Genomic DNA, 23,748 nt, shown 5'->3' with positions numbered 1-23,748 from the left:
TAACCTCATTAGAAGTCAGGAATATACACATTAACATAACAGTGAGGTCCTCTTTATTGCCCATAAGGTTGGCCAAAATTAAAATTTGAGAATGTTTAAGTCCAAGTAGATCACAAAACAAATATTATACAGTCACGTAATTATGGTGGGAATGTAAATTTCTACAGTGTTTCCAGAGGGGCAATTTGACAGTACTAATCTTTTTTTTTTTTTTCTTTTTTGAGATGAAGTTTTCCTCTGGTTGACCAGGCTGGAGTGCAATGGCTCAATCTCAGCTTGCCGCAACCTCTGCCTCCCCAGTTCAAGTGATTCTCCTGCCTCAGTCTCCCAAGTAGCTGGGATTATAGGCATGCGCCACCACTCCCTGCTAATTTTTTGTATTTAATAGACACAAGGTTTCACCATGTTGGTCTGGCTGGTCTTGAACTCCTGACTTCAGATGATCCACCCACCTCGGCCTCCCAAAGTGCTGGGATTACAGGCGTGAACCACCACACCCAGCTGACAGTACTAATCTTTAAAATATACTTTCCCTTTGAAAATAGTAAATCTTGGCTAAGCATGCTGGCTCACACCTGTAATCCAAGCACTTTGGGAGGCTGAGGCAGGAGGATTACTTGAGGCCCAGAATTCAAGACCAGCCTGGGCAACACAGCAAGACCCTGTCTCTATAAAAAAAAAAAAAGAAAGAAAGACAGAAAATAGTAAATCTCCTTCTAAGAGTCTGTCCTACAAAATGCTCACATACACGAATATTTGTACAAGAATGTTTAATTCAACTTTGTTTGCAATAACCAAAATTGAGGTGTGTCTTCCTAATCATCAATAGAAAAGGGTAAATATTAATAATAATGTAGTGCCATTTACTTGAAAGTAACTCTCTAGCTATCTCTAAGTAAATGCATATTTTAAAATCTGGAAAGAACCTCACTAGCTGTTATGATCATTATTCATGGGAAGGGGAATAGGCTGGGGAGAAGGTGTTATAAAGGGGAACTTCTGTCTACTCCATACTCTACTGAATTATTTGAGTTTTTCCATAAGCCTGTATTTTTCATGTATTACTTTATAATTTGAAATAAATATGACTTTGGGACATGGCCAAAAGCTGTTTGGAGCCATATCTAGCAAGTAAGATCGGTACCATTTCTCTGAGGGTGTACTGGGCATTATCCTCACAAAGAACCTCTCAAGCAGTTCATAATCTTCATATAACTGGGCCAAGGAGCCCCTTGACGTAGGATAACCTCTGAATGGATAGACTCCTGGTGCGAAAAACATAGATCTCCATTACCTTCCTATTGAGGGCACTTAAGGCTCCTTCAGTCTGGTTAGTTTATTATATACTTTGACAGGTTTTTTTTCTTAATCTTTTTAAAGAAATCATTCCTCAGAAAACATGTTATTTTATACAGTTCTTCTTGGAAATACCAGAATAAATGTCAAAGCATCACTGTTTCTGATCATCATTCAAATGTACAGCAGATCTTCAGACAAATTTTCCTCATGTTCAGGTTTTCTGAATGAATGAATCTGCTTATAGATTTCCATTTAACTCTTCAACCCTCAGTCTCACAATTAATCATACCTTGAGTGATCTTAACTCTGGCTTTTGCCACATTGCTTGGTCTTCAGTTGATGGATTATCTGGAGTTGTAAAAGGGACCAGCCAATAGGTGACATCTCATGTTTAGGTATTTGGTAGTTCACGTACTTCATCTCCCATTTGAAACAGTCGTGAATGGAATGGCTCATGAGAGATGGAGGAACATGTAACACCATGCTGTGGACTGAATTGCATTCCCACCAAAATTCATGTTGAAGCCCTAACCCCCAATGTGACTGTATTTGAAGATAGGGAAAGAAAGCCATGGTTAAATGAGGTCATAAGGGTAGGGTCCTGGTTCGATGGGATTAGCATCCTTATAAGGAAAGACACCAGAGAGCTCGCTCTCTCGCTCTCTCCCTTTTTTTCTCTCTCTCTCCTCTGCGTGCACACAGAGTCATGTGAGCACACAGCAAGATGGTGGCCACCTACAAGCCAAGAAAAGAGGCCTCAGAATGAAACCTACTTTGCCAGTACCTTGATCTTGGACTTCCCAGCCTCCAGAACTGTGAGAAATAAATTTCTATTGTTTAGGCTGTTCAGTCCATGTTATTTTGTTATAGCAGCCCTAGGAGCCTAATACATACACGGAGTCAAGTGAATGTGCTTCAGAAGTGACCTGAAGTGAATGCTAGAAAATTGGCTGTTCTGTAAGGAGAAAATAATCCAAAGCAAACTAAGAGGACTGGCCTAAATCATCATTTTGGTGAAATATCTCAAGGGTTTTTGCATATGGTTTAACTGTAGTCATCAGTCCCAGTGGCTAAGAGCAGATGATGGCCTGAGTTCTAACCCTGATTTAGCCATTAACCAGTGGTGCTGCTTTGGGCAAATGATTTCTTATGTTAGGGGCTCAGGTTGTTCACCCAAGCATGATGTGTCTGGTGTGGCTGATCTCTGAGGCACCTCTGACCTCTGAAATTCCTTAGTTCATTAGCCTCTGAAATTAGATTCTTTGGGGACATGAGGATTCTTTAGGCTAACAATAAAAGCTGGACACCACTCTGTGCCAGGCGTCATGCTGGACTCTATGCATTATTTCACATCCTCAGAACAACCTGCAGGATGAGTTTTTGACTATTTGAGGGAGGAGGCAACTATGGTTCTCAAAGGTTACTTGGCCTGCCCAAGGGCCTACAGCTGGTAAGTTGGCAGAGCCAGGATTGATTTTAAGTTGGTCGGTCTGCCTATCTGTCTGTCTCCAACACCCATGGACTTGCTACCTCACTCACCACACTGTCTTTTGATTTGGCGACAGTCTGCCTACCCTTCACTCTCTCTTATTTGACTTTCCAGCACTGACTTTCCTTGTCACTTCTCATGATACAGGCTTCTTTTCTGCAGATCTTCAGAAGCGGCCAGATCTTGAAAAGGCCTTGCTTACTTTGTACAGTACACTGCAGCCTCATTTAAATGAAATAATCCATGTATACCCTGAGAACAGTACCTAGCACATGTAAGCACTCAGTATGTGTTAGTTCTCACTAGTACATCCCTGTATATCTGATTGTTCACTTTACCACTTTATGGATCATTTGGGTACCAGGTAGCGTAGACCAGGAGCTTGTATCACCCACCATTAAGCAGAATGAATATTCTCTTGGCTCTGTACATTAGTACAGTGTACCATGATGCAACTCCAGCTTCTTCCTACCATGGTAAGGAGCAGGACCACATGGTGATATGGTTTGGCTCTGTGTCCCCACCCAAATCTCATCTCAAATTGTAATCCCCAGGTGTCAAGGGAGGGACCTGGTGGGAGGTGATTGGATTATGAGGGCACTTTTTCCCATGCTATTCTTGTGATAGTGAGTGAGTTCTCACGAGATCTGATGGTTTTATAAGGGGCTCTTCTCCCCTCCCTTCACACGCTCTATCTCACCTGCTGCCATGTAAGATGTGCCTACTTGTCACTTGTCATGATACAAGCATCTATAATTGCTCCTTTTCTGTAGATCTTCAGAAGCTGCCAGATCTTGAAAAGGCCTTGCTTACTTTGTACAGTACACTGCAGCCTCATTTAAATGAAATAATCCTTGTATACACTGAGAACAGTGCTTCCTTCCACCATGATTGTAAGTTTCCTGAGGCCTCGCCAGCCATGCGGAACTATGAGTCAGTTAAACCTCTTTTCTTGATAAATTACTCACTCTTGGGTATTTATAGCAGTGTGAAAATGGACTAATACACATGGACAGTGATTTGCAGGATCATGCCCATTCCAGACAGCAAAGGTTCTGGAACAACTCATGTTCTTTCATTCTCATCATTGAATGATCAAACCTGGAGGAGAGGTGCACTACTCTCAGAGACTATAACCAAATCATTTTTTCTTTAAATTTATTTAAGTAGGGGCTAAACTATAAAGGTTAGTGAAAATGTGATTCTTATTTTTTAACATTCACAAACTAGCTTTTTAGTTGAGGCAACCTCCTCAACTAAAGGTTCGTCCTTAAGGTTCATCTCAGAGAGTTCTCTTTGGGCAACCCCACTGCTTAGTACAATGCTTGGCATATAATAACAGGCCCTCTGCAAATAATAAAAGAGTTCTAGTTCCTTCTGGGAAAGTAACTAGTTTGAGTGTTAAGAGTCGCTTACCCTCCCTGAGCCTTAGTTTTCTCAGGGGACTAGGGGATCAATTGGATTTCTTACATTCTTTAGGGTCTACATTTAAGATGCCCAGGGAAACAATAATCTTAGATATAAATGCTCCCTATAAATGATTTGCAAACAGAATAATTACCCGGTTTTCCATTTTTAAACATATCCTTAGATTGTTTTATCTACAGTCATACAAAGGCCAGGCCAAAAAAACTAAGTTACAGAGAGTGCACAACATCTCTGAAATCGTCATCATAGAATAAAGAAAACCCAAATGAAGTTCCGAAATAGCCCTGTTAACCTTAGAAGTGATATTAGTAAAACTCTGCAGACTCTGGTGGTTAGAAAAAATGAAGAAGACAAAAAGAAGTTCACTGACTGTAAGGAAAGGACAGAGGACAAGGTAATTGCAGAAGAGATGGATAGACAAGGCACAAGACATCTGTCATGCCCAGGGGGCCATATTAGCTCTATTACATTACTTCCACATCAACAGATCACCTCATTTATTAGCTAATCAGGCAGAATTCAATATTTTAAATTATCTTTCTTAATCCTGCATGTGATCAGTTGAATACCCAGGGCTCCAGAAATCTAATTGTAACTGCTTACCAGAAATGTCATCTTCACTTTGAGGAATTGAACCAGGGCCAAATCTAAGGCTGTTTTCTCCATTTTCCCAAGGTACTGTCCCACGGTCAGACCTGGACATGCGTGTACATGTGACTACCGCCCAACAGCTTAGGGGCTCCCTGAGGAGATGTGGGCCCCTGGCCCTGCTTCAGAACTCAAATATGGCCAGGGACTGAAAGAGGAATATGGTAGTAGAGAAGAGGGGTATGGAAGTGGATGTAGAGTACAGAAAAGGAACTGTTGTTTCAGCCTTGGAAAAAGTCAAGAGAGAACTAAATCTAGATTTAGAATGTTCTGTGGGCCTAGACATAAAATAGTCCCTCTGCCCAGTAAGAGGGGATTGTATAAGGTTATAGGATCTTGCTTACCCATCTACGATTAGGATTTCGCTTCCTCTTAGCTTCCTACATCTAACCCCACCTGTCCACCCTCCTTAAGCTTCTAAGACATTGGTGTGATAATATGGCAGTGAGCCTGGGGTCTACTCCTCACCCATCTTCCTGGGATGCTGTAATGGTGTTCTCAGGAGCAAACCTGCCAGGACAACACAATAGATTTTCTAAGCGGTTTCCATTGAGTGACAGTGTTTCTAGGGTAGACCTGAAATTATGAGGAGGTGAAAAAACCACCTAGAGCCAGGCGCGATGGTGCATACCTGTAATCCAGCACTTTGGGAGGCAGATGTGGGCAGATTGAACTCAGGAGTACAAGACCAGCCAGGGCAACATGGCAAAACCCGGTCTTGACAAAAAAAAGTTAGCCAGCATGGTGGCACACGTCTGTAATCCCCACTACTTGGGAGGCTGAGGCAGGAGGATCACTTGAGCCTGGGAGACCAAGGCTACAGTGAGCTGGGATCGTTCCACTGTACTCCAGCCTGGGCAACAGCAAGACCCTGTCTCAAAAAAAGAAAACAAAATGCCCAGAGCCAAACCATAGAACCCATGGCAGTGGGAGCCATACCCATTGCCCTCAATGCCCATTATTGCTGATAGAGTTGAACAAGGGAATAGAAAAAGAGGTGTCTGGTTCATAGCTTGCTGAACTCTGCCCTTTGTATAAAAGCGTGTGCATGTGTGTGTGTATGTGTATTGTAGGTTAATGGTGTGTATACTTTGTGTGTCTATGTTGATGGCATGTACTGTGAATAAACAGTCAATTGCATGAATGCCATGTGCTTATGTGTACGTGTGTGTGAAAAGAATGTACTGCTGTGGGACAGAGTTTAAAGCAGCTATAAAGCAATTCATTCTTGCTTTCCTCTTCCTATTTCAGTTCCTTTAAGAACAAATACAAAAGTGTTCTGTACTGTGGTACAGCCCCTGAAAAAGTTATGGATTTGGAGATCAAAGGGATCCAGAGATTAGGTGAAGTACATCTCCCCTAAGAGATGCTCTAAAAACTGAAAATTTTATATTGTTTTCTTTCCTTGGTCAAGCAAACCAAAATTAGAAAAAGAAAGATTATAGTGACATCTGCTAGGTGTCTTCCGCATGACTGTCCTGTTCCCAATTAGGAAAATCTTTTCCCTTCGTTTAGTATTCTCTTTAACTTTTAGTGTTAGTATGTAGGAATCTAATTGTTTAGATCAAGTTGTATGTGACTATAATTTGCATCAAATACATACATTTATTTCTCCCCTCACTAGTCCAAGCCAAATCAGATTGCCTCTCTTTCCTTCCTTCCTTTCCTCCTTTTATTCTTCCTTCCTTCAAATGATGAAATATTTCAACCACACTGAACAGTATAGAGAATAATATCATGAACATCCATTGACTCACCACCTAGCTTTATTAGTTTTAACATTTTGCTATTTTGCTTCTGATAGTTTTAAGAAATAAAATATTACAAACACACTGTGACTCCTGTGTTTAAGACGCTTAGCGTTATAAAGAAGTTAGCTTTTTTTCTTTTAAGAGATTGGGTCTCACTTTGCCACCCATGCTAGAGTGCAGTGGCACCATCATAGTTCACCGTAGTCTCAAACTCCTGGGCTCAAGCCATCCTCCCCCCTTGGCCTCCTGAGTAGCTGGGACCACAGGCATATACCATTATGCCCAGCTGATTTTTTTTTTTTTCTAGAGCTGGAGTCTCACTTTGTTGCACAGCTTTGTCTCATACTCCTTCCTGGTTTCAAGCAATCCTCCCACCTCAGCCTCCCAAAGTGCTGGAAATACAGGCATGAGCCAACACGCTGAGCCAGAACTTAGCTATTAATAATACATTTGAAGACAGTATTCGTTTATTAAAATGTCTCTTGTTCTTTGCCATTTTGCAGTTTTACTACAGGGAACCTAGATCTGAATTTATTTATACTGCTTATGACTCTTCTTCCTGAATCTCAGTATTTATGTTTTTCGTCAATTATGAAAAACTCACAACCATTTTCTCTTATTGTTGCCTTTCCCCTATTTTCTCTGGGAACCCTGTTAGATATTCATTCTCTCTCTCTCTCTGTCTCTTTCTCTCTCTCTCCACATATATATAGATAGAGATATATGTAGACCTTCTCTTTCTATTCTTCGTGTCTTTTAAATTTTGTCTCTTCCATAATTTCCATATCCTGGTCTCTCAGTGCTATATTCTGGGTTATTTCTTCAGGTCTTTTGCCCAGTTCATTAATTGTCTTTTTAGCCATGTCTGATTTGTTTAGAAACCTGTTTTTGTGTATAGAAACCACATATTTTATTTCTAAAATTTCCATTTGATTCTATCTCAAACCTGCCCATTCTTTCATATGGTAGATTCTTATTTTAAAATTTCTTATTTTGTCTTTAGTCATTTTAAACATATATCTGTAGTTTCTTTTAGCTGACTCTATTATCTGAAATTGCTGAGGATTAATTTCATGTCTAACTGTTTACTCTGTTTCATGGTAGATTGTTTTGTCATATGTTTTATAATTGTGGGCTGTGAGCTTATCTTCAGTGGTACTTTATCTGTGAGAATGCTATGTAGTCTAGGTTGAAGGTATTTCTTGCCAGAGAAATTTGCCTTTGCTTCTGCCTGCTGCCCCAGGAGTATCCCTAGCTGAGGAATACTTTTATTTTGATCTCTTGGCTTGTGAATTTCTGGCCACACAGGTAGTATAAATTTCAAAACCCAAACTGCCTAAAAACAGGATCACGTTACAAAGTCTCAGTAACAGGATTTGCTGCTGTTTCTCTGAGCCGGTGCTGGAATTTTTTTTTCCTGGCTCATCTTTTCTGTAGGAGTCTTAGTTCCAGCATTCCACTTTGCTTGAAACCCACCTTTTGTCCAAACATGGCCCTTAAAACTGAAGCCCCAAGATTACCAGGACCAGCACACTGCTTGGATGGCCATAGTTTATGCTCTTGCCATGCTCGTTTTTAGAACTCTCTTTGTTTTTGGACTCTGGGAAAATCTTAATTCTATTTTTTAGATATATTAATAGTAATAAGGCTTCTGTTTTATCCCAGAAATCTGAGTATCTTGTAGAAGGAGAGTTTTCAGAACTCTAGGCTACAACATTGCTACAAAGAGAAGCCTAAATTGGGTTTCTTCACAGGCGGTGATCACAGTCAGGGTCCTCAGGCTGCCTTTCATCTTATTCTCAGAGCATCGTGGGAGTTCAAAGACTAATGATACAAAAGCGACCTCTAGAACTGAAAACAGTTCCTTAAGAAATAGGAAATACCCTATTGGAAAGAATGGCAAAATGGAATGAGGCATATCCCACTGTATACTTTCTTATTCAGCACACTTTGAATTTCCCACATGCCACACAGTGGATATACACTGGTATACCAGGGACACACCGACACAATAAGACAGTCCCTGGCCACAAAGAGCTTGGAATCTAGAAGAGTGCATAGTCCATACAGTCAGAATGAGAAGTCTCATGGTGATGTAGTGGAGGGAGCCCACCTAGCCTGAGGAGCCCAGGGAAGCTCTTTGAGAGGGTAAGGGGAGGAGCCAAGCTGAAGGATAAGGCAGAGGCCACTTGGTAAAGTGGCACCCAGGCAGAGGCTGCAGCTCATGAAGCAGCTAAAGGGAGCATGGTGTATTTGTGCTGCTTCAAATAGTTCTATTTGGAAAGACCTGAGTACAAAGGAGAATGGGAAAGGATGAGGTGGAGAGGTGGCAGGGTTGGGTTGTAAAAGGTCTCCTTTGCCACTTCGGGGAATTCACACTTCTGAGGGCAATGGGGAGCCATGTAAGCAAGGGATGCATTTGATCAGATTTATACTGTATAAAAAGATTAATATGGCTGCTGTATGAAGAATAAATTGGAGTTTACAAGACTGGAGTCAGGGAGAACAGTCCAGAGACTGTCGTATTGATCTGGGTGAGAGATGGTGGCAGCCTGGACTACGGAAGTGGAAATGGGGATTCTGAGAAGTGGGTTTGAGAGCTCATGGGAATTCAGATGACATAAAGATAGTTCATTTCCTTAAAAAAAGTGGGGACAGGGAGAGATAACTAAGATGATTATTTCGTAGTTGAAACAAACAGATCATTCTGTCAGTCTGAGTGGTTTTCCACATTTTTTTTTACTCTGACTCACGTAAAGGCTAAAACCTACTCCCACTAGAAAGAGTTCCTGTCATCAGTGATTCTCTGCATACAGCACAGAAAGATGCCTATATAACTTACAAAAAAAATAAGATTAAAATCTCAGGTGATCCCTAAATGCCCTTCCATCCGGTATGCCTGGCTTCTAGGGAATCACTGATGTGTGTAACAGGCAAGCATTTGGAGCAGAAATCGATCCTTCATTTAAAGTAACTGATATTTGAAGTAACTCTTTTGCAACATAATGCTAGTTCAGATACTTGCCCTACCACCTGTGCCTTAGACACTAGCTTATTCCTGGTGGAAACACAGCCTTCACGTAATTATGCATCCTTCCCTGATAAAGTGACAAATCAGCCAGTATATGACGAATTTGAGTTGTGTAGACAAATATACCAGGTGCACCAGCCAAGACAGACACAGTTGGTTGTGAATCATCCACACCAGCTTTCAGTGCAGTTAGATTCACAGAACAATTGCTCAGTTCCTTCCTTCATTTTCACAGTGTAGACCTGGCTCAAGACCCAAGAGTGAAGCAGCAAGTGTGAAGAAGCAGAAACATTATAAATAACCCAGAGAATCCTTTTATAACAGCAACTGCCTACTGATTTTGTGGCCTAACAGCTCGAGCAAAAACGAATATAAATACAACATTGTGCAATGACTAATTACTCAAAATTTTGTGCATCAGCAGAAGTGGAACCTGTGGTTGGTGCTAATATTATGAAATGCCTTAGCTGTTTAATAATCTGGTAGCTCTATATTATTTAGTATGCATTTTTCTTGAAGAACAATGATTTTATTTCAAGTACCTCTCACTGAAATAAAAAAGCAGCTGTTAGAAGATGAACATTTGGCAGAAAATATTTTAGCGAATCTTTTGTAAGATATTAAGTCCTACTGGATTAATTGTTTTCTGTCTAGAATGGTGGAGTCACAAAAAAAAGGCGATTGCTGACCACAAAAGGCAAAAGGCCAACCTTTAGAACTCAGTGAATCACTAACAGACATTTTAGTTTTAATTGCCATTTATTCACCAATATATATACAAAGCTCTCATTAATATTGCCTGAAGAATGGGCCCTTTTAATTCCATTTTAGCTCACTCTCAGGATTCCACTTCTCTTTTATTAATGTGGAATTCATTCTTTAAATTATAGAATAAATTAACCCACCGCAGACATTTTGGGCAGAATGGGGTTTTCAGCAAATTTTCATTCAGCCTCCACAGACCATTCTTCTCAGCAGCTTGCCAGCCAGCAGAGCAGTGAGGGCCATGGCTGGGAGCAGCACCTGCCCCTGAACTTGAAGAGAGGCTAGAGCAGCCCACTGGGCTCCTGGCCCAAGCACACTCTCAGGGTGACAATGTCCTTCACATGTTCCTTAGGCTGGCCAAACAAGGGATATGCCAGTGGGTAAGCCACATCACCATAAGGCTACTGGGCACAGCCAGTTTCAGCCAAAGAACATTATGGTTGAGCTGCATTGATGTAGCCATATTGACTCACGGACAATTTTCACATTATTATAAGCAAAACAGAAAATATTCTTTTTTAATTATCAAGAAATGTGAAAAAAAAAAAGAGCTTCATCTTATCTCCAGTTCCCATTCCTGGGGTGAAGTGAGTGATAGGTAAAGATTAAAAATGGAAGAGTTTTCAGACATGGCTGAAGATTACCTAGAGGGTGGGGCTCAGGCTTAGGCCGAGGGTGCAATGAGGTATAGAAAAGGGAAAGGATCAGGCATGTCTGTTCTGTATATTATTTGGTAATACAAGACAGTATATCAACATTTTTACATGGTCATTTTGACGCAAATGTTATCTCAAAACAGCTTCATCAAAATGCTCCACTTCAGTCCTGGTCTGACCAGCCAGCCCAGAGCCTATCACAAACTAACAAAGCTGAGAATGGACCCTGAGACACAGTCAGTCCCCAGATGGAGCCAGCCACTGGCCTCTGTCAATATGAACTAATGACTGACAGGAGCCATTTATCACCAATAGTGGGGCCACATCTGTCCATGGCACCAAACTGTGAGGTAGGTTGAACACCACAACCAAGCACCTTAACCTGTGTGAAGGCTGAGATGACCGAGACACACTGCGTCAGGCAGGGGATTTCTTTTGTCTTTGACTCAATTTTAGATGGATTCCAAGTGATGCAGTTATGATTATCTGTACTCTTTTTTACAAATGGTGACTAAATACTTGTAGGGTACCAATAAAGGAGGAATCTGGCAGTTCTGGGATGAAGGTTAATAGAGTTTTTCTTGTTCTGTAGTAGGTTGAAATTTAATCAGTGTATTGAAATTCAGAAGATTGGTGTCATTGGTACTACTACTTACAGTTGCTTTGGGCAGGGCAGTGCTGCCCTGAGCATATCTTAGCCCCACCTTACTTTGATTTTGCACTCAACCCCTTATTGATCCTTCTCTGTTCTCACCTATCTTAATGAAAAAAGGCTTTAGCCTCATAAACCTCATTCCAGATAGAAATACATAATTCAAGAGAAACACTGATGTCAAAGAAGAGAAGGCATACCAATTTGTGTCAGCATTTGCTGTAAATTAGAGAGGAGTACAAGGAGAGTTTAATGTAATGTAGAATTGGAATTAAAATAGAACCAATATTTAGGCAGTCCTCCGCCTCTTTTTTTCCCTGCTGTGACATGAAGGATTGACTTTCTCTCAGCTCAAGTATCTAATGTAGTTCATATTTTTTCCTTTCTGCTGGGATTCCCCACACACACACAAAATACTGCATATTTATTTCTGGCATCCAAAATTAAATATTTTCACCTTTTCCACTCCAATCACAACCAAAAACTCCAAAAACTCAGGAAGAGTTGGAGTTTCCCTCCTCATCACACCTTTGCAGCATAGAAAGGACCTCTGGTGGCCGGGCGCAATGCCTCACTCCTGGAATCCCAGTACTTTGGGAGGCCAAGACAAGAGGATCGCATTTGAGCCCAGGAGTTGCTGGAGACCAGCCTGTGCCACATAGAGAGACCCCATCTCTACAGAAATAATTTTTTATAGCCAGGCGAGATGGCAAGTGCCTGTAGTCATAGCTACTCAGGAGGCTGAGTTGGGAGGATCGTTTGAGTCCAGGAAGGGCAAAGCTACAGTGAGCCGTGACTGCACCACTGCACTCCAGCCTGGGTGACAGAGCAAGACACTCTCTCAAAAAAAGAAAAAAAAGACCTCTGCCATGCCAGTATAGTGAGTTCAGCTGTTGTAAATATGAATCCCTCCTTAATACAGTACTAATGTGGGTGTTACCGCCATGGTTTCTTTTTTCCTAAGCTGGAGTATAAAAGGTTGATAGTGAACATCTCACAATGTAAATCTGTACAAGATGTTCCTGTACACTTGTGAGAATTCTTTAGCACACATCCAAGAGTGTTCTTCCTTTTAAAGTGGTCACGCTGGGAACCTTCACGTTCAGACCACATGTTGTTCTCAGAACCTTTTTGGAGCTCTTTCTTTGAATTTTTGCCAGAGCTGACCTTGTTCTTTACCGTTGTCCATTGCTTTTGGCCAATGGTGGAGTTCCCTAGCTTGATCCCTCACCTTAATAATTAGACTTGGCTTTAAACAATTCACTCTTTCCAGAAATAAATTCCTTAGGATATGATTCTCAAAATATGGCCCTAATGCCAGCAGTATCAGCATCACCTGGGAAGTCATCCCAGGCACATCCCAGGCCCTACCTTAGATTTAATGGATCAGAAACTCTGGGGATGGAGCCCGGCAGTCAGTGTTTTAACAAGCCCTCCAGGCGATTCCAGTGCACGCTTAAGTTTCAGAACCACTGACAGATGAAATGTGCCTCCATTGAAGATATTCAAAGATATGCTACAGATTTTGAAGGTACGGAAGAGAAGTTTCAAAATATTTTTGAGCAAAGTTAGAATACATTTATGGCCTCCTCAGAGGACTGCTTTAATGGGGACTGGGCTTTAACCAAGGTGTTCAGTTCTATCACCTAGCCATTTGACCTTGAGCAAGTTCTTGCACTTGGTTTCTCATGTGGAAAATCAAAGACCCACCCTACCTACCTCACAGGATTGCAATGAAATTCAAATTTAATCACATCTGCAAACATGCCCTGTAAACCAGAAAGTGCTGTGGAAAAGTGAAAGTTATGTCACTCTGCAGGCAGAATTCTGATAGCCTGCACATTATATCAGGGAAATGAGTGGGGCAAAGGCTTATATTTATCATTTGGCTGGCCAGATATTCCTTTTTGTCTATATAATGGCCTTATGGCTGTGTCTCAGATTCTGCCATTTCAGTCCAACAATTCATCTGGTATTAAGAGAGAAAAACCATTGCCTGATTAGTAGCTATAAAATGCGAGGAAAATATTAATATATCCATTTTCAGGTCAGTCCTGGTGGCTCACGCCTTTAATCCTGGCACTTTGGGAGACCAAGGCTGGAAAATCGTTTGAGCCCAGAAGTTTGAGACCTGGCAACATGGCAAAACCCTAACTCTACAAAAAAAATACCAAAAAAATTAACCACCTACCTGTAGTCCCAGCTACTTGGGAGGCTGAGGTAAGAGGATCACTTGAGCCCAGGAGGTTGAGCCTACAGTGAGCTGAGATTGTGCCATTGCACTCCAGTCTGGGCAACAGAGTGAAACCCTGTTTCAAAAAAAAGAAAAGAAAAATATATCCATTTTTTGGCTGGGTGTGGTGGCTCACACCTGTAATCCCAACACTTTGAGAGGCCAGTGGATTACTTGAGATCAGGAGTTTGAGACTAGCCTGGCCTGTATGGAGAAAACCCATCTCTACTAAAAATATAAAAATTTCCCAGGCATTTAATCCAGTGGTGCACGCTTATAATCCCAGCTACTCAAGAGACTGAGGCAGGAGAATCGCTTGAACCCGGGAGGCAGAGGTTGCAGTGAGCTGAGATCGCGCCACTGCACTCCAGCCTGGGCGATAGAGTGAGACTCAGTCTCAAAAAAATGAAAATTAAAAAAAAAAAAAGAAAAATATATCAATTTTCAAACTTGCTGTTCCCTACAAGGTCCCAGGAAAGCTCGGAAATGAGCCATCAGGGCTAACTACATTGCGTGGATACTGAAGCTCTCATGCCTAGAACATGGTACACACCAACAGTGCAAGGGTCTATCCTAAAACCATCATTTTATGCCTGTGCAGGGGTGTCTGGACCTTCAAAGACGGAGCTCAGTGCTCATTGCCACACATTAATCACTGCAGAAAGACCGAAAAGAAAAGCCCTCAAGAAAATCAGATCTATGGAAACCAAGATTTACAGACGAAACCAGTTAATGCAAGTTTGTCCAACACAAATTTGTAAACTTTCTTAAAACATTATGAGAATTTTTCTGCGATTTTTTTTTAAACCTCATCAGCTATCGTCAGTGTATTTTGTGGCCCAAGACAATTCTTCTTCCTGTGTGGGCCAGGGAAGCCAAAAGATTAGACACCCTGATTTATCTGTGTTCAAGAAGAATGCGGATGGATTTTTACCTTAGAGATTAGCCTTTACAAACAACTTCATCATAGAAATTTTTTTTTTTTTTTTTTTTTTTTTAAGACAAGGTCTCACTCTGTCACCCAGGCTAGAGTGCACAGCTCACTGCAGCCTCGACTTCCTGGGCTTCAACAATCCTCCCACCTCAGAGTACCTGGGACCACAGGTGTGCACCACCACACCTGGCTAAAGTTTCGCATTTTTTTGTAGAGACGAGGCTTTGCCATCTTCCCCAGGCTGTTCTCAAACTCCTGAGCTCAAGCAATCTGCCGGCCTTGGCCTCCCAAAGTGCTGAGATTACAAGCTTGAGCCCCCCGTGCCTGACCAGGAATTCTTTAACAGCAAGCTTCTGGTGCATTTATAATTTAATTTGAAAACTTTACAAACTCTTTAATGAACACTTCTGGGCAGGAAGGAAGCTAAACCTGTTGCCTCAGTGCTTATTGGGAATGAAGTTTCAGAAACACAGAACCACCTGGCCAACACCAACTTCACTTTTCACACAGTGTCAGCTAAAATCAAGATTAGGTGTGAGTATATTAATAATTGGTTAATTATGGTTCCATTATTGGATAATTATGGAACAATAAGCTATTGGTTAATTATAGAATTAGAATATGAAATGATTTTGCTCAAAAATGTGTCCCCACTTAACAAATCTGTAGAGACAAAGTAGATAAGTGGTTCCTAGGCCTGGGGATGGTGGGGAGGAATGAGGAGTGACTGTTAATGAATATGAGGTTTCTTTCAAGGGAGATGAACATTTCTAAAATTAGATTGTGGTGATGGTTGCTCAACTCTATACCGAAGAACATTGAATTGTATACTTTAAATGGCTGTATTACATGTATATTAATTATACATATTTTTTAAAATCCAATAGCTAATGAATTATAGAGCCAAGACCAAAAAAAAGTGCCTATTTAAACAACAGAAGCAAAAATAATATCAAAACTTTGCTGCATGCAGTTTTAGACTTGATTCATATGAAAGTGGTCATTTGAAATACCTTAAGCTGGAAAATACTTTTTTTTTTTTTCTTGAGAGTCTCGCTCTGTCACCCAGGCTGGAGTGCAGTGGCACGATCTCAGCTTACAACAGTCTCCACGTCCCAGGTTCAAGTGATTCTCCTGCCTCAGCCACCCAAGTAGCTGGGATTATAGGTGCACACCACCACACCGGCTAATTTTTGTACTTTTTTTGTGTGTAGGTGGGGTTTCACCATGTCAGTCAGGCTTGGTCTCGAACTCCTGACCTCAAGTGATCTACCCACCTTGGCTTCCCAAAGTGCTGGGATTACAGGCGTGAGTCACTGCACCTGGCCCGTGCTCTGTCTTTTAATTGCAGAGTAATTAAAAAATGGATTATCTCAGACTAATAGATTTTTTTTTTTTTTTTTTTTTTTTTTGAGACAGAGTCTTACTCTGTCACCCAGGATGGAGTGGCACAATCCAGCAGGGGCACAATCTTGTCTCACTGCGACTTCCACCCCCTGACTCAATCAATCCTCCCACCTCTGCCTCCCAAGTAGGCGGGACTATAAGTGCATGCCACCAAACCCAGCTAATTTTCGTATTTTCTGTAGAGACAGGGTCTCACCATGTTGCCCAGGCTTGTCTTGAACTCCTGGCCTCAACTGATCCTCCCGCCTCAGCCTCCCAAAGTGCTGGGATTACAGACATGAGCCATCACACCTGGCTAATAATTGAAATTTAAATGTCAAAAATCAAGGTGGCTGGTAGTAGAAGGCAAAGTCACGAACATTTGCAACATAATGGTTTGTCATGTTCCCTACAGATTTCTTTAGAAAAAAAAATCAGTACTTACATAATAATGATAAGAAAACTGAACTCTCACTATTCTTCATGATGCTCATAAACTGACCTGGTTAGGGAAGGCTGCAAGGTTGAGGTTCAGGAAAGGATGCGATCTCATCCTTATGATAGAAATATGCACTGATAAGTTAGAAAAATTCAGATTTTGGCCTGGTACAGTGGCTCGTGCTTGTAATGCCAACACTTTGGGAGACCAAGGCAGGAGGATCACTTGAGGCCAGGAGTTTGAGACCAGCCTGGGCAACAAAGAGACTCTGTCTCTATAAAAATATTTTTTAAAGAGAAAAGAAAGAAAAGAAAATTCAGATTTGAGCTGTGGAACTGGGCTCTTGTGTAAGTGGCGTTGTGCCTAATGGTATGTTCACAAACAGACGGCTCAGTCCTGTCTGCATAGGGGAGAACCTTTCCACTTTCCCACCTTGGGAAAGATAGGCCATGCCATGCTGGTTTTCATCTTCTTGTTAAATTCCTCACCCCAGGGGTTGAGCTTCCCCAGGACTCACTGGTGGCCATGGAGACTGTAGATGGAGGTACACAGGAGAGGAACTGGCTGACAGAGGTAGGGATTTCTGGTTCAGTGGGAGGAAAGCAGGGAGATATTAGCATACATTAAACTTAGGGTTGCTGCTTAGGGTTCCTTTTTTTTTTTTTTTTTTTTTTTTTTTTTTGAGACGAGTCTCGGCTCTGTCACCCCGGGGCTGGAGTGCAATGGCCGGATCTCAGCTCCACTGCAAGCTCCGCCTCCCAGGTTCACGCCATTCTCCTGCCTCAGCCTCTGAGTAGGGCTTGGGACTACAGGGCGCCCAACCACCTCGTCCAGCTAGTTTTTTGTATTTTTTAGTAGAGACGGGCGGTTCACCGTGTTAGCCAGGATGGTCTCGATCTCCTGACCTGTGATCGCCCGTCTCAGCCTCCCAAAGTGCTGGGATTACAGGCTTGAGCCACCGCGCCCGGCCAGGGCTTCTTAACTCACTAGAAGACCCTAACTGGGCCACTGGTAGTTCTTTGGGACAAGAGGTCCTGCTTTATTTTTTTCTCAAACTTTATTTTTTATCATCACCCACTCCAAGGAAACTTTTGAGACTTTTTTTTCCTAATCACTCTCCCTCTTCCCCCATGAAATTTTTATACCACGTACACACACATACACACACACACACACACACACACATACACATATGTTCCTTGACCTACAGTGGGATTACATTCAGATAAACCAACCGTAAACTCAAAATATAATTAATCGAAAATGCGTTTAATACAGCTAACCTACTGCTATACTTGAGATGTTGTCCCTGCCAAATCTCATGTTGGATTGTAATCCCCACTGTTGGAGCTGGGGCCTGGTGGGAGGTGATTGGATCATGGGGGTGGATTTCTCATGAATGGTTTAGCACCATCCCCTTGCCACTGTCCTCAAAATAGTGAGTGAGTTCTCTTGAGATCTGGTTGTTTAAAAGTGTGGCGGTGGGGCACAGTGGCTCACGCCTGTAATCCCAACACTTTGGGAGGCAAGGGCAGGTGAATCACCTGAGTTCAGGAGTTTAAGACCAGCATGGGCAACATAGCAAGACTCTTGTCTCTAAAAAAAAGAATAAAAATTAGCCAGGTAAGATGGCACACACCTGTAGTCCCAGCTACTCGGGAAACTGAGACAGGAGGCTGACTTGTGCTAAGGAGGCTGAGGCTGCAGTGAGCCATGGGTGACAAGAGTGAGACCCTGTATCAAAAACAGAAGTGCGTGGCATCTTCCCCGTCACTCTCTTTTGCTCCTGCTCTCCCTGTGTACCATGCCTGCTCCTGCTTCACCCTCCACCATGAGTGAAAGCTCCCTGCGGTCTCCCCAGAAACCACGCAGATGCCAGCACCATGCTTGTACAGCTGCAGAACCACGAGCCAGTTAAATCTCTTCTTTATAAATTAGCCAGCCTCAGGTATTTCTTTATAGCAATGCAAGAACTGCCTAACACAGCTACCAAACATTATATTACAGTTTGTACTGAATGTGTATCACTTTCATACTGTCATAAACTTGAAAAATTATAAATCGAACCATCATAAGTTGGGACCGTGTGTGTGTGTGTGTGTGTGTGTCTATACTGTGGCCCTTTGGAGAGCATTTGTGTAATATCTAAGATTTCTTTCAGACATCCCCACCAAGAATGGATTTTGACTCCTTTCGGGGAGATATAGCCCCAGTTGGGAATGCATGCCCCAGATGAAATGAAGGCTGTAGGCAGGGCCCTTCTGTTCACTCTGAGTGAGTGGTGAGGTTGATCACATGGAGTAAGTAGATCAGGTGGCCCTTTATCCATCATTAATCAGGATAGGCCCTGACCTCAGGTTCCAGCACTGCACTGCTAGGGGAATATCTTCCAAAATCACATTGTTCCTGCACCATCTGTTCAGCCTGCCTTCCCTGTCCTCCAGCCTCTGCTACATCTCCTCTCTATGGGTGGCAGCCCTCTGTGCAGTGGCTGGCTAGCTGTGGTTGACAATGGAATGCTCCATCAACTTGGCATTGCTGAGGATGTGCAGGCTGTCCCTGCCAGCAGTAACCCTGTTCCCATCCTGTCCTGCAGCCTCACCTGCCCCAGCTCTAGGCCTCTGCCCAGAAGCCTCTCAGTGTTCTCCCTCTGCACCTCCTCCACAAATGAACGCATGGGAAATGGAGACCCCAGCACACAATGGTGATCATGGCTGGAACTCTCTGGAGCCTGGCATCCCTCATAAACAAGGGCCACAGGACACTGATCTTCACCTCTTCCTGCCTCCAAGTGCATTCCTGGCCGCCCTTATCCTTCTACTCTGAGCTGGAAACATAAAGCCAGTCACAGCGTAAACCCCTTGCCTCACAATCCTATGGATTGTGCCCTGGGATGTTGACCTTCTTTGTTTCTTAGATGCCTTGTCTGGCCACCTCTGACCTAGGTCATGGGCTTTCACTGCCAAAAACTTGAGCAACATAAGGGGCCACTGAAATAATACCATCTTTGTCTGCCTCACCTTTGTTGAACACCTGCTTTGTGCCAAGCACTGTGCTAAGCCTTTTCACATACATTACTTAATTCAGTCTTCACAATAGCCCTATGAGGCAAGTTCCCATCGTACAGATAAATAAACCCATGGAAAAGCTGAGTAACTTGCCAGAGGTCACACAGCTAGTAAGTGGTGAAATCAGGACTTAAATCCAGGTCTGTCTGAATTCCGAACCATTTACTGCATTGTCCCTGTTGAAAAAATCACATTTTCCAGTTGTGCGAATAGAAATAAAAATGACACAAGACCTTTACTGCCAGTGAAAAGGCAATGAATTTACCATTCTTAAAAGATGACAGAGCTGGCCAGGAGTGGTGGCTTGCACCGGTAGTCCCAGCTACTCAGGAGGCTGAAGTGGGAGAACTGCTTGGGCCCAAGAGGTTGAGGCTGCAGTGAGCTGTGATTGTGCCACTGTAACCCAACCTGGCTGACAGAGCAAGAGCCTGTCTCAAAAAAAAAGAAAAGAAAAGAAAAGAAAAGACACAGCTAACAAAAAGGCAGAGGCAGGACCTAAAACCAGGTTCGTTTGACACCCATATCTCCTGCCTGTCAGTGATTAACCCTTGAGGGACAAAGAATGACTTTTACGTTCCCAGGCCCAGTCAGCTAGATACTCACGCCTCAGCCTTCTGCAGACAGGAACAAGGCAGAAGCCCCATTTTTAGAACGTGGAAGCAAGCACAGAGCAAGCCTGGCCCCTGGGCCAGTATAAGTATGAGCCATCTCAGCAGCTGGCACAGCCCTCCTTGAAACACTCTCCCTTGAAGAAATTCTGACCTAAACCCAGTGTAGCCAGCAAGGCTGACCCTGTTGGTAGAATCTAGTGGCCCCAGTATGGTGGTAGGAGGTAGCAGAGACCCTGGTGGTTTACATTTGCCCTCTCTCCCTTTCCTAAATCCCTGACAATATTCTTTTTAAAGAAATAATGCATTGACTTATGATTTAGTCATGTTTCATCCCATTTGCTTTTCCCTGGCTTCTAAAACCACAAGCATGGCTGGGGAATTCGTGTCCACAGTGTAGGCTCTGAATAGCTTTGTGTAGGGAGAGGTTTTGAAAAGAGAAGAAAGTGGCATCTACTTGTGAGATGGAATGCATGAAGACATCAGGGAGGAATGCAAGGGCTGTAACTGTTAGGGTCCCTCGGCAGTTTGGGTAGTGACTCATTCAGCGTGGGTACGGATTCCTAACAAGTGAAGCTTGGTAGTGACGTCATTCTTGCAAGATTGTCTGGGATCTGTTAGAGCTGCCTGACAAGGTCTTACCTTGGAGACTTTCATCACTGGGGGGTTTTTCCCAGCCACACTTCATACCCATCATTTCCTCCAGCTTGTCCCCTTTTCTATCAACTGGAATTTGGCAAACTAGAACTTTCACGCATCTGTTCCATTGTCATCCTCCTACAGGGCGTTCCTGGGACAGTGTGTGCTCCTCACCTCGTCGCTCAGTACCCATCCTCCTGACAGTTCTTGGTTCAGTCAGTGCCTACCTCAGCTATGGTCCAGGTCCTGCACTAGGTCTCAGGACACGGAAGTGATGAAGACAGGTGTCCTACCCTCGAGGGGAGGGCAGGGGGCAACCAGAGGGCCTGAGACTGGTGGTTTCAGGGACAGCACAGTGCTTTGAACACAGTGCTAGGCAATAAATATGTGATGACCAAGTTAATACCCAAGCTGCATCTCCAAAAATGAGTATAGGAGTTAGCCTAGGGAAAAGTCCACGCCAAGGTGTCTCTGTGTACTGAGACCCATAACTGAATAGGAAGAAGTAAGTTCCTTAAGTGAATAGGAGGAAGTAAGAGATGAAACTGGAAAAGTGGGAACCTCATGTGCCATGTTAAGAAGTTGACGGCACGGAGGCCACATGGACAGATTTGCAGTAGTGTAGAGGATGGGCTGGAAGGGTCCAGACTGGAGGCAGGGAGACTGGCTAGGAAGCTAATGTGGCCCTCTGAGGTGATGTGGACATTACTGGGGCAGTGGGGGTAGGCGTGGAGACGAGAGGACAGATTTGAGAAACATTTAGGATTTAAACTCAGCAACTGGTGATTGATTAAGTATATGGGAAGGAAATACCCAGGAGAACCCCAAGTTTTCAGTGTGGAGGTGTCACAAGCTGAAAAGATAAGAAGAGGCCCATTTTAAGGCAGAGTTTTGAGTTCATTTCAGCCGTGTTGAGTTAGAGTTGCCTGCAAGAGACATGAGCCAGGTTGAGCCGGCTCACAGGTGGTTAGATACACAAATCCAAAGACAGATGAGAGTCTGGGCTAAAGATATTGATTTAGGACCCATTATATTCATAGCAGCTGAAACTGTTCGGCTACATATACCCCAACTTCCTCTCCTGATCCATGTGTGTTTTTCTAGGACTTTGGCATCTACATGACCATTTTTCTCTCTGCCCCAATGCTGTCATGATGTGGGATGACTTCAGCGCCATGAGGATGAACCATTACCAAGTCTCATAGCTCCTAGATGCCCTCTACTCCGGTGACCCTTCACCTCCCCTTCACTGCAGCCTCCCACTCCCGTGACAACCTCCAGGACATGGCTAGTACCTCCTTGGAACCACTTCAGTTCTCCGCTAAAACCTCACATCCTCCTCTCTGAGCAATCCCTGGCTTTCACCTCTTCTACACCATTCCCACTTGTCTTAGTTCCCTGCACTTTCTCCTTGCCTGCTGACCCCCTCCTGGCCTCTCTTCTTTCCTGATCCAGGTCAGACTCTCTGGTTGTTCATCTGAAATATTCTTTCCTGAAACCTTTGATTCTTTTGTACCCCTGCTCCTCCCCCACACCTGCCCAGGACAACACTAGTTCATGTTCTCTGCTCCTGCCCCGAGCACACAGAGGAAAATGGGACCCCCATGCAGTGGATTCTCACTGGACCTTCACAGCCTTCCCTCCTCCATCCCTGTATTTCTTCATCACTACAGAAAACATAAGCCTTCCCATGGGGAAATGGGAAAATGTGGGCAGTCTCTTTCCCCCAAAATAGCTTCTCCATCTGCTCTGCTGCTGGATTCCTGCACAGATGACCTTGGTACAAATCTCAACTGCCATTTACCACCTTTTCTTTACACTGGGCAAGTGATTTAACCTCCTTAAATCCCATTTTCCTCAGTGTAAAATAAGGATGGCCCAGGGTTGCTCCTGGCGTCTGTGACACTCTGTGCATTATTATAGAAGAACCTGCCCGTCTGGATAGGCACATAGCTCAGTGAGCTGGCCATGGCCCACAGCCCACCCTCAGCCCTCAGCTGGGCACCCTTGCGCAATGCCACTTTGCCTAACCATACACCACAGCCCCAAATAAGCCTACCTCCCCCAGGTTCTAATGAAAACAAAGGCCATAACATGCAAAGCACTTAGCAGAGAGCCTGATTCTGAGCAGAGCCTCAAAACAAAAGCTATGGCAGACCAGCAGACTCAGATTAACATGGAGGTGTGCTCTGGTGGGGATGTCACACATTTTTGCCAGCTCCACAGCGTTTATTAAGAGAGCAGAGCCTTAAGAAGCAGGGACATGAGTCAGGTACGTTCAGTGAAGGAACTAACCCATGGCCATAGTCCAGGGCCCAGGCAGGCAAGGGACAATGGGAGGGAGGGGGGAGTGAGGCAGCTATGGACAGACAGGATTGTCTGAAACGGAGGGGAAGGGAAATGAGAAACCAGCCGCCCATGGCAACATTGCCTTGGGCCCTAGCAGCAGAGGCTGCCCACCCAGACCCATACCCAGCTCCAGGCGCTGGCCTCAGGGGCGCCCGCCTCTCAGATTCTCCCCTTGGGGTCATCTCTCACCAGCCCTGCCAAGTCCTCAACCCTCCCCAGCGGCACCCCTCCCACCCCCACTAGAAGGCTCAGGTATTCCATGGGGCCAATTTTCCTGTCCTTGCGCTTCCCTGATTCCCCAGCTTCCTCCATGGGCACCACTAGAACTCAGAACCCAGAAGTGTCAAGGACCTTAGGAAGGCAGGGGTTTCAG

General features: G+C 43.6%; 1 protein-coding gene across 5 annotated transcripts in view; it reads left to right on the top strand.

The window, feature by feature from the left end:
- Positions 1-23,748, top strand: part of RBKS (ribokinase) — a 114,007-nt gene that overhangs the window by 68,769 nt on the left and 21,490 nt on the right. Inside the window, exon 8 of one of the 5 annotated variants that reach the window (XM_017877004.1) lies at positions 11,211-11,312. The exons of 3 other annotated variants lie outside the window; for them this stretch is intronic. In XM_017877004.1, coding sequence (XP_017732493.1) covers positions 11,211-11,297 — 87 coding nt within the window. In that variant the 3' untranslated portion in view covers positions 11,298-11,312. Of the gene's footprint in view, positions 1-9,881; positions 10,636-11,210; positions 11,313-23,748 lie in introns of those variants that run through there. One more of the 5 variants, XM_017877006.1, reaches the window with a different exon arrangement.

Source organism: Rhinopithecus bieti, unplaced genomic scaffold, assembly GCF_001698545.2.
Source record: "Rhinopithecus bieti isolate Rb0 unplaced genomic scaffold, ASM169854v2 scaffold_7681, whole genome shotgun sequence".
Classification (NCBI taxonomy): Eukaryota; Metazoa; Chordata; class Mammalia; order Primates; family Cercopithecidae; genus Rhinopithecus; species Rhinopithecus bieti.
This window is presented reverse-complemented; position numbering and strand designations above follow the sequence as displayed.